The sequence below is a fragment of the Onychostoma macrolepis genome, chromosome 06 (assembly GCF_012432095.1).
Source record: "Onychostoma macrolepis isolate SWU-2019 chromosome 06, ASM1243209v1, whole genome shotgun sequence".
Classification (NCBI taxonomy): domain Eukaryota; kingdom Metazoa; phylum Chordata; class Actinopteri; order Cypriniformes; family Cyprinidae; genus Onychostoma; species Onychostoma macrolepis.
The window spans coordinates 6,252,454-6,264,468 of NC_081160.1; the positions used below are offsets into that span (position 1 = coordinate 6,252,454).

General features: G+C 34.0%; 1 protein-coding gene across 1 annotated transcript in view; it reads left to right on the forward strand.

The window, feature by feature from the left end:
- The window catches only part of abcc4 (ATP-binding cassette, sub-family C (CFTR/MRP), member 4), a 49,080-nt gene that overhangs the window by 25,650 nt on the left and 11,415 nt on the right, over window positions 1-12,015 (forward strand). Inside the window, 9 exon segments of the mRNA XM_058778866.1 lie at window positions 2,197-2,324; window positions 2,421-2,567; window positions 6,272-6,351; window positions 8,093-8,243; window positions 8,364-8,483; window positions 8,586-8,696; window positions 9,696-9,796; window positions 10,875-11,066; window positions 11,150-11,395. Coding sequence (XP_058634849.1) covers window positions 2,197-2,324; window positions 2,421-2,567; window positions 6,272-6,351; window positions 8,093-8,243; window positions 8,364-8,483; window positions 8,586-8,696; window positions 9,696-9,796; window positions 10,875-11,066; window positions 11,150-11,395 — 1,276 coding nt within the window.

Below are 12,015 nucleotides of genomic sequence, written 5' to 3' on the forward strand. Positions count from 1 at the left end.
CACAAATGTTTTCAACGTTGATGATGATAAGAAAAGTTTCTTGAGCAGCAAATCAGCATATTAGAAAGATTTCTGAAGACTGGAGTAATGATGCTGAGTAGTGTTGTCAAAAGACCCGGTACTTCGGTACCAAGTTGGTACTAAAAAAATGAAAACGTCACGGTACCAGGTTTTTTAAAGTACCGGTGGTACCGAGTACCTGGTCAACCCGGTTCTTGACGCGTACGGCCCGATGATTTCCAAATTTGTCAAAGTTTGGATGAATTAATCAAAAGTAGGTCATTGCACTTAAATCAAATCGCGACACGGACTAGTATCTGTAAATATTAAGCCGCAAAAGTCGACTCAAATGTGAATCCCGCATGTTCTGCGAGTCTCTGTGTGAATGGCAGAGACGCGTTTTTTTTGTTTGTTTTTTTGTTGTTGTTTTTACTACACACACTGAAGCGCGCGTGACGCTCGCGGTGATTTCAGCATCTGCCATCTCAATGAGGACATAAATACATAAACAACATCTACAGAACTGCTCTGAGAGTCACTTCACAAGCATTTTACCGTTTCATTTGAGTAAAACCAGCGTCATATCATATAGCTACACACAGAAATTTAAAGGTATTCACGGCAACCCATCAAAATAAAAGTTTATCTTAAAGACATTGTGCCAGAAATATATTACTATTATTTAGTAGAATGTATGTGATACTGTTTATTTATAAATATTTAGAAAAATGTATAAATATTTATTTTAAAGAAATAATCACAATATTTCTTCCATATTTTAATTTTAATAGTAAATCCTCTTTTACCCTCCTCTTTACCAAAAAAATTAAATGTTTAAATTTCATTATTTAAAAGACAAATTAAATTTGGGTGAAACTTGTTTACTGTTTTTCATACTTTTATTACTTGCGGAAAAACTTGAAACACAATTAAAGAATGGCACTGATTTTTGTACATTTTAATTTTTGTTTGATTTTATTATTAAAATTGTTTAATAATAAAATATAAATAATATTATAAATGTTTAATAATAAAACATTAATAATAAAAAATGTCATGGTACCAAATTTTGGTACCATGACAACACTAATGCTGAGAATTCAGCTTTGCATAAAAGGAATAAATTACATTTCAAAATATATTGAAATTGAAAATAGTTATTTTAAATTGGAATAATATTTCAGAATATTACTATTTTTACTGTATTTGTAAGAGACTTTTTTTCAAAAACATAAACCTTAATATACCGTATTGTCCCGAATATAAGACGACCCCCCTTTTTCCAGATGTACCTTTTGGAAAAAGACTTTTTGAAAACCAAATCTTGTTTTGTTTTTTTTGATTGTTTGTTTTTTTCCTCTCTCTGTAAAACACATTTTTTCTTAAATTATTTTCATATTGCATATTTTTCCTATTTAAATTTTTGTTTTGAAAGTATGGTAAATACTGGTAAAATGTACCAACAATGACATTGAAAAATATACACTTTTTGATATACCATTGAAATAACAGGTAGCCCATCTGAATTATATAACATTTAGTCTATCCATCTCATAGTAGCCTACCAAAATGTTATTATCAGTAGACGTGAAATCTTATTGTAGTCTTCAAATCTGGGTACTGTCTTATGTTTTAAAATCACTCACAGAGGACGTTTGGTCCCATCAGGCTAACATGACAGTCACGACTGGTGCGGCTGTAAGCTTTTCTTTTTCTTTTGTTTTCACTCGCCATCTTTACAACACACATCACATTACATATTTCATGGCACACTCGTTTTATGCGTTTTTGGCGCCACCTATTGTTGTGGGTGTATTATTGACATGTCAAAATCTAGACCCTGAATATATGACGAACGCGTTTTTTTAGATGTAGTTCCAAGAAAAAAACATCGTCTTATATTTGGGTCAATACGGTATATGTTATTAATTTAACAATATAATTTATTCATTCAATTAAATATCTTTTTCTTTGTGCATTTTCATTTTCAAGTCTTGTCACTCTAAAAATAGCTTAAATACATTTCAATGGAATAACTAAATTAAATGAAGCAAAAATTAAGAAACTAGTGCACAAAGTACACTAATTGCATTTGAACAACCTAAATAGTGCTTAATACATTAGATGGACTGTACTGAATGGACATGATGTTCTGGTGTTTACCAGCTACTGTAATGTATTTGTCATGATTGACAGGGCCACAGAGCAGGAGAAGCTGGACATTTCTTCCTCTATCATCAATTCCACCATCGGCACAAATGGCACTTTCGGCAATAACACGACTCAAGAGCTCAACCTGCCTTTCTATCTTGGCATCTATGCAGGTATGCTCATGATCAAAGTCAGCAGATGTAGTAAAGTAGACATGTTGCGTGTGTCTCCCATTGGTAATGGAGATTTGTGTATCTCATGTTCATCAGGTTTAACAGGAGCCACGATCATCTTCGGCTTCATGCGCGGTCTGATTATGTTTAACACTCTGGTGAACTCAGCAGAGACGTTACACAACCGCATGTTTAACAGCATCCTGAGAACCCCGGTCCGCTTCTTTGACATCAACCCCATTGGTGAGTACAAAAACACCAATGACTTCTTATAATCCTGTGTCTGTCTATCAAGCTAGTTTTGGAGGCAGTGTTGGAACTGACCAACAGAGGGCAGCACATGCCGTGAAATGTAATTTGGGCAATTTATCTGTCCTGTGCTGTTCTTGGAAAACCTCTGCTGACGCGCAGTTACTTTTAGAGGAGAGGAAAGTTCTTGCTGTACTTATCAACAAACCAAAACCCTCATGCATGAACTCTTTAAAGTACGTCTGTCAATACAGGGCTTTTGCAAGAAGTACTGTGGTAGCGTGATGTTAGGGCCATGGTACTTTGATAGAATAGAAAGAAATTCAATATTAATGGATGATTGATTCATTAATATCAAGTTATTTGATCAAGCATATCAATTGTCCTTTAATAGACAGCTTGTAAAAATTAAGTGGACATGACGTATTTTATATTGCGTGTAGTTATTACTGTGTTGTAAAAGTTTAGGTGTCTTTAAGTCTCTTATGCTAACAAAGGCTGATTTATTTTATTTATTTTATTACAATTTTAAATAACTGTGTTCTATTTCAGTATGTTTTAAAATGTAATTTATTCCTGTGATCAAATAATTTTATTATGCTGTTTTGCTGCTCAAGAAACATTTCTTATGATTGTTATGTCTTAAACTTAAAGTTCAAAGTAATGCCCACATATTAAATTGAAGTTTTCATGTAGCCGTATCTGTATTATCAGTTTTGTTTTGTTGTTTTTTTTTTTTTTAAACTAAATTAATATAAAACATTTGTAAGAATTGGTACCATGTTCGAAAACCCTGAGAGTACCATGGTACAGGTGCAAACAAAACATGTTATTTCCCAGGTATATTTTGCTGCTTATTTGTTAGTGTCTTAGTTAGTGTTTTCCTTTTGCAATGATTGGTGTTATTAAACATTATTGAACATTTATGTACAGTGTTCAGATATTTAGTGCTTATGGGTAACTGTTGTTACTGGAGCTTTGGCTGTTTTAAAGTGATGTCCAGACGTCCTCAGTGCAGGAGCACATACAGTAGTAAAGGAAAGTGGACTGGTGTGTTTTCAATGATGTTTACCCTAGATTTCAGTGTTTACTCTGGAGTGTTGAGTAAACGGCAGCATTTGAGGCCTTTGCTCATGCAGAGGTATATTCGCTGTGTTGAGCGTGAAGTGCTTGGATTGGTGTGTGTGTGTGTGTGTGTGTGTGTGTGTGAGAAGTCAAAGGCTGTTTTACCTTTTGTGTTCCTCTTGTGTTCATCTCTGGAAAATATTGCTCTAAATTGATAAGTCATGGAGCATCATTAGGACAATCTGAGCTGTAGCCTTTTATAATGGTTTGAGTTTTTTTGTTATTGCACCATATTTGACCTATATAAATAATGAAATAGTTATTCTTTGTTATTTGGAGATTTCATCAAAACTTTGGACACTTTGTTTGTTTGTTTTTGTTTCCAGTGGAACAAATCCAAACTTTTGGTGGTAACTTCAAAGTATATCCCCAAATATTAATAATAATAATAATTATTATTATTATGTAAATATATGTAAAATAAAAAAATTAAAATGATTATTTATCCAAAATTGTATTATATAAATATAATACAATTAACATAATAAAAATGAATAAAAGTTATTATTTGGAGATATCATCAAACTTTTACTCACTCACTATATGTATGTATTTATTTATTAATGCTTCCAGTGGAACAAGTCCAAACCTTTGATGGTGTCTTCAAAGTATATCCCCAAATAATAATAATTATTATTATATTTATGTAAATATATGTAAAATAAAAAAATGAAAATGTTTATCCAAAATTGTATTATATAAATATAATATAGTTAACATAATAAAAATTATTAATTTATTATTTGGAGATTATATCAAAACATTAGACTCATTGTATTTATTTATTTATTTATGTTTCGACTGGTAAAGTTCAAACGTTTGATGGTATCTTCAAAGTATATCTCCAAATAATAATAACAATAATATTTATATAAATAAATGTAAAATATTAATTATTTAATATAATTATTAAATAACTCAAATTGTATTAAATAATTAATAAAAAGTTATTTGGAGACACCATCAAGACTTTGCACTCATTGTATTTATTTATTTATTTATTTATTTAGAGTTTTAGCGGTGTCTTCAAAAAATATCTCCTAATAATAATATTAATTATCCAAAGTTTTATTATATAATTTATGAAAAGGGTATTATTTGGAGATACCATCAAAATGTGTAATTGCTCTATTGGGTAAAAATATATATTTATATTATATTATATGCCTAATAATGGTGGTCATTATTTGAACGTGCAGGACAAAGTTGGCTGATATGACCAGTATAATGCAGTTTTTTCTCACCTTCTAAAGCGCAAACAGCAGACCTGGGTTCTGTGTCATTGAGGGCTGCTTATCGGGGTGTTACTATTGATAACATGAGCAAAAGAGCATTTACAAGTCTCAAAAGTCTAATAGATAGTTTTATGGCAGCTGAAGAGTCAGTTGGAGGCCTTTTTCACGATACTGTTATCAGCAGCACACACACGAGGCACAATTACAACGGGAGGCACTCGCAGAAATCACATACTTTGTGGAAACTTTTATGGCTGGAATAAGCTTGTGATGTGGATTAGTTGACACAACTACCGTCTCCTGTGTCTCGGTGCTCTGGCCTGTTTCATTGGTAATCTATGCTCTCTGGTAATAAAGAATGGTTAACACTAGTGGGTGTTTGTAATGTCTGCTAGTTCTTTGGGGCTTGTAATCTAAGCATGATTAGCCATAAACCTTTCTGACAAATGACAAACAGATATCCAGCAGGGTGCCGATGTTGATTGAGTTCTCCTTTGTTTGCATTATTTGTGTTTAATCTGCCATTTATTATCCTCCCAGTCACTATCATAGGTTAAAGGCCTTTATAGCCAGAATTATCATAACCAGTTAGATAAGTAAATGGCAATATTGGATTGTTATTGATAAAATAATGCAACAGAAAAGTTTGCACAGCATGTGTCTGTCAGCATTTCAGCCTGTTTTTTAATTATTCATGCTTTCATCACAATTATCGAATAAGATTGTCCAATATACAGAAAAAGAGAGATGTTAAAACTAATTAGGCATCTAGTTAAAATGTACACTTTCTATTCATTTTGGTTTTTATATGATTATGATAAAAAAAATATATATTTTTTTACAGTTTTCAGAAAGGTGTTGAAATTGTATGCTATATACTTGATGGTTATACCAAATTTTTAAAGTAATAACACATTTTTCTGAACTAGTGTAATCATTATTTGTAATATTGTTTTTTATTGATTTGTCAAGGTTATTTTTTACAGATAGCTTGAAATATTAGTTCATTAAATATAATTTATTTTTATTAAATTTTATTATTAATTTTATACTGTTTTTAAAATATAAGTAACTAAAAAGTTCAGTTTATTTTTTATTCAGACTTTATTTAAATATTTCATTTAATAATTTTTTATTTTTATTAATTTATTGCATGTCGGTCGCATCCCATGACTTTGATTTTACAAAGGCTTTTTAAATATAAGTCATCAGTGAATCGGTTTTTCAACGTTTTCTTCACACTGTCCTGTCTAGTTAAATCTATTAAAATCGTTTGGTATTGCGCAATGTTCTGGAAGCTGTTTTGTTCTCTGAATGGCTTTTCCCTTGTCATTTCAGGAAGAATCCTCAACCGGTTCTCCAAAGACATCGGCCACCTTGATTCCTTACTTCCGTGGACATTTGTGGATTTTATCCAGGTATGTTTTGCAGTGCAGTGTCTGTTAAACACCACATAATATGCACATGCTGACGTGGCTGTATTAGAGCACCCATCACTTGTGGCCATATGCATTATTCGCTCCGGTAAACCAAGTGTTGTAGACCAACAACATATTGTGGCTTTTTCCCTGGCAAATGACAATGTGGTCAATGCGTGGGTGACAGGCGTCACTTTATGTGCTCAGAGCGCTATTGTTTGAAACTTGACAGACTGAGTTGGAAGTACAATAGTCTTTCATTTAAGGAGCTTTTCATTGTGCGGGGCAGCAGAATCCTCCTTGTTCTCTCCGAGGATGAGAAAACACTGCAGTCACTTAGTCTTTCCCACAGTCCTCTCTCACTATCGGTTCCCTTTAGTGTGACAGCAAAGTCAGCATGCATTGTTGAATACTTCCTAAAAAATAGCTTACTACAATTCTGGTTGTACTATTTCTACAGTATTGGTGCCTTGAAGACAGAATGATTGCGCTTACGAGATGAACGGCAATATATCGTTTAAGGAATCATGGGAGAAGTTAATATTATCTGTGCTTCGTTTTCTCACACTAGTGCTAAAAAACTTCTTGTGTTTGTGTGTTTAGTGACAGTTGAGATGTAGGAAACACTGCCCAACTCATTCTTCTTTTTTCTTCTTTTTTTGAGTAAAATCACTTAAACCCAAGTCACGTCACATTGTGATTACAGCTTTCGAACCTGTAAAAGTGATTCCCAGAAGTATTGAAGAAAATATATATTGTAGGATTATGACTCACTACTTTTGCCAAATGTGCCGTTTATACCAGTAGTTCTCAAACTGTTTGACTCTGTGTAGTTAAATATGTTTCCTCTGGTAAATCTAATGTAATGACTTTTTTTTTCTTTTTTTTACATTTTAATCTATAGAAATTCTTAGTTTTTGTACATTTTACTTGTACATTTAAAGATTCTGAATTTTTTAAGAGCTGAATGTTCATGTTTCCCACTCTTTTTAACTTATGAATTTGTAATGCTTTGTTCATGATTTACTGCATAAGGATTAAAGATAAGGTTTTTAAAATATTTTAGAGCTTTAAATCACTAGAAAAATGTGTTTATACATTATAAACATTTTCATGGATGTAAGATTTGAGTCATTTTTTTTATCACTTTTCCAGGTATAGAAATCTATTACCAATTAAAAATGTTACACATGTACAGTTTCAGATAGTATTTTAATAAAGTAATTGGCACACCACAGCATGCTGGTATCCGTTCTGAATGTGACCACGCTGATGAAGTGACCAAAGCGGTTTCTTGAAAAGCAGTTTAAAGGAGAGAGATCTCACTTTGACGTTATTGAGGTTCTTCTACATGGCGAGTCCTAAAATCACGAGCACAGTAAAGCTTTTGTCAGTTTCTGTTCCACCATAGTCTGTGGTTATCCCAACACTAACCTTAAGTTGTTAACACAGTTACAGATAGGAGTAGAGGATTATGGGTCATTTGAATGAGATCTCAGAAAGTGTCTAGTCATGCTGTCATGGCAGCCTGGCTGTTTTTCTTCTGTGTTCTTTGATAAATGTTTGTGGTTAAAAGTGAGCAACCAAAACCACAAAGTGCTTTAATGACCCAGCAGTCAACTGTTGTGACGCAGTGTTTCTACAGCTCACTTCTCTTCTAAAACGCTATTTATTTTAATCAATGTATATATTTTTACTTTAAATTATTACTTTAATTAATTGTGCTTTCATCCACTTACAGGTGTTTCTGCAAATAATTGGAGTCATTGCTGTGGCATCTTCTGTCATCCCTTGGATTTTAATTCCTGTGTTTCCTCTGTTGATCGCCTTCCTGTTTCTACGCCGCTACTTCCTGCGGACGTCACGAGACGTCAAGCGCATTGAATCCACTAGTAAGTGTCTCCAGTTTTCTCCTTTTCTATTGTGTTCAGTAATGTTTCTTCAGAGCAGCTGTGTTGTGTGTCCTGTAAGTTTAGTCTGGAGTTGATGACTCTGTGTTTGTGTTTCTACAGCTCGAAGTCCTGTGTTTTCGCATCTGTCCTCTTCACTGCAAGGCCTCTGGACCATCCGTGCCTTTAAAGCTGAGGAAAGGTTTCAGCAAACGTTTGATGCCCATCAGGATCTGCACTCAGGTCAGTAAAGGAGTAGGCCGCTTGCAGGACTCAGATTAGCTGTTGACTAAAAAAGTAACTCAAAGTAATGCGTTGTTTCAAATGTTTTGTGTGCTCCTGCAGAGGCCTGGTTCCTGTTCTTGACCACTTCACGCTGGTTTGCAGTGCGCTTGGATGGAATGTGTTCAGTGTTTGTGACCATCACAGCCTTTGGATGTCTTCTTCTTAAAGACAGTGAGATATCCAAAGCATCCACACTACTAACCAAAACAGTGTTTAAGGGGTTTTTACAGTGATAGTGCACCGAATCCTGAGCACTGGGACAACCCAGGCTGCGCTTGGAGGAGAAATGTTGCACATTTTATAAATATCTGACAAAAACAGCTGTGAAAACGTAAAAGATTTTTAAAATTAGCAACTGTCATTCAAAAATACTTATTTATATGTTATGAATACATTATATATACACCATTCAAAAGTTTTTTTTTAAAGAAATTCATACTTTTATTCAGCAAAGATGCATTAAACTGATCTAAAGTGGCACTACGGACATTTGAAATGTTTCAAATAACTTCTTTTTTTGAACTTCCTGTTCATCAGAGAATCATGAATAAAACTATTCTATTCTACAAAACTATTAAGCAGCAGAACTGTTTTCAACATTGATAATAATAAGAAATGTTTCTGAAGACCGTAGAAGACCGTGTCTGCTTTACCATCAGAGGAATAAATTACATTTTAAAATATATCATAATAGAAAAGCATTATTGTAAATTGTAATAATATTTCACACTTCTGCTGTTTTTACTGTATTTTTTATTAAATAAATGCAGCCATAAGAGATTTTTTACACAAACTTTTGAATAGTAGTGTTATACGTTTTTCTTAAGTGTGATATAATTTATTCTACATGAAGGATGAAGTGACAATGTCATAATTTTGATCAAATTTATAAAGAGAAAATGGAATGGCATGATACATTTGGGTTAAGGATGGTCTGGTAAACATCGGTTTTCTTTGAAAGTGAAAATGTTTCATGTCTCAGGATGTTCCATGTCTCAATAATTAATGCTCTTTAATTTTCAGTTTGTCAAATTTGAATTGAAACAGTGATTTATTTTTATTTTTCACTGTCAGTAGGAAGATCCTTATAGGGGCTTTAGATCGACTTTGTTTCTTTTTTTCAGCATTTTTGAGACCATTATGTGAATGGATTGTGTCTGGTTCTCACAGGTATGAGGGCGGGAGATGTGGGATTGGCTTTGTCTTATGCAGTCACCCTGATGGGAATGTTCCAGTGGGGCGTTAGACAGAGTGCCGAGGTGGAGAACATGGTAAGAACCTAATACCTGAATTTACTGAAATTTCCACAGCATTTCCACTACTTTTCAAAATGTTTGGGGTCTGTAAAATATTTTTTTTGTTTTTGACAGAAGTCTCTTTGGCTCATTTATTTCATAAAAACAATTATTACTGAAATATTATTACAATTTAAAATAACTGTTTTCTGTTTTAATATATTTTAAATTGAAAATGATCTTTCAGAAATCATTCTAATATGCTGATTTGATGCTCAAGAAACATTTCTTATTATTATCAGTGTTGAAAACGGTTGTGCTGCTTAATATTTTTGTGGAAAAAATATTTATTTGTAATAAAAATAGCAGTGTAAAAGTCTTTACTTTACACTTACACAAATATATGCTTGTTTTATTAGTACTGAAAATACTGTGCTTATTTGGAGTTGGATTGTTTGTTTTACATCAATTAGAAGCGCTGTTTCTGTTATGTGTGTGCAAGGTGCTGGCTATATGTGACCATGGACCACAAAACCAGTCATAAGGGTCAACTTTTCGAAATTGAGATTTATACTTCATCTGAAGGCTGAATAAATAAGCTTTACATTGATATATGGGGTTGTTAGGATAGGACAATATTTGGCTGAGATAAAACTATTTGAAAATCTGGAATCTTAGGGTGCACAAAAATCAAAATATTGAGAAAATTGCCTTTAAAGTTGTCCCAATGAAGTTCTTAGCAATGCATATTACTAATCAAAAATGAAGTTTTGATATATTCACAGTAGGAAATTTACAAAATATCTTCATGGAACTTGATCTTTATTTAATGTCCTAATGGTTTTTGGCATAAAAGAAAAATCAAGTATTTTTGGCTATTGCTACAAATATACCCCTGCGACTTAAGACTGGTTTTGTGGTCCAGGGTCACATATAGAGCGTTTCAGCTCTGACAGTTCCTTGCTATTTGATGCACACGTTTTTTCTGCCTTTAGAAGGCAGCTGCCTTTGTAGAAACAGAGCTAAACTGATTCATATTTTAAATCTACCCGACAAGGTAAACCCCTCAAACCCTCATAAACTGATTTGCTTTCTGAATAATGTGTCTGTCTAGATGACGTCAGTGGAGAGAGTTGTCGAATACACAGAGCTAGAAAGTGAAGCACCTTGGGAAACCCAGAAACGCCCCCCTCCCGACTGGCCCAATCGGGGCCTGATAACCTTCGACAGGGTCAACTTCTCCTACAGCTCTGATGGACCCGTCATCCTCAAGAACATCTCGGCCATGTTCAGACCCAGAGAGAAGGTGAGTCCAGCGCCGCAGCTCCAGAGCATCGTGTGAGTCTGTCAGGACGTGTGTAGTGATGTTTTCTGCTCTGCATCGATCAGGTTGGGATCGTTGGACGGACCGGTGCAGGGAAAAGCTCCCTGATTTCAGCGCTGTTTCGTTTGACGGAGCCAGAGGGTAAAATCTTAGTGGATGGGGTGTTGACCTCAGAGATCGGCTTGCACGATCTCCGCCAGAAGATGTCGATCATCCCGCAGGATCCCGTGCTGTTCACAGGAACCATGAGGAAGAACCTGGACCCCTTCAACCAGCACTCAGACCCTGACTTATGGAATGCTCTGGAAGAGGTGAACACACACACACACACACACACACACTCACTGTAATAGAGGCCTGCAGAGGTGATGTATTTTGGTAGGCCAAAACCTAGAAATTAGCATTTTACTACTTTCAGTTGCATCGTCCCAAAGTCAGTGGGTTTTTTGGTTGGGTTTTTGGTTAAATGCCTAAAATAAGATCTGTGGTTAACACAACCTCAAGATATCGTCATGTTTTATTCTACAACATAAAATACATCAGTAAAACTGACTTGTAATTTTAATTAATAAATAATTGTAAGCTTTTACTGGTCTTGAATGTTGCTAAGATGTGGCTAAATGGGACTACAGAGGTTGTCAGGGACATTAAACATCACAACATTGGGTTTATAATCACACTCTTGCAAACTATTGTAACTATTTTTTTTTGTATCGAATAAAAGAGTTGGAAAAGTAGCGATAGTTGACTGTATAAGCTTCAAAATTCATAAAAGTTCATTTATAAAGATTATCATGATGAACAAAATGTAAGAATCATTTGTCACAGAGCTTATTTTTTGCAATAATCCAAAAGCCAATGGTAAAAACCTGTTGGGTTCTTGTCAAGGGAACCGGGGTGATGTGAACTTCCAGGTTGTCCTACAAAAATG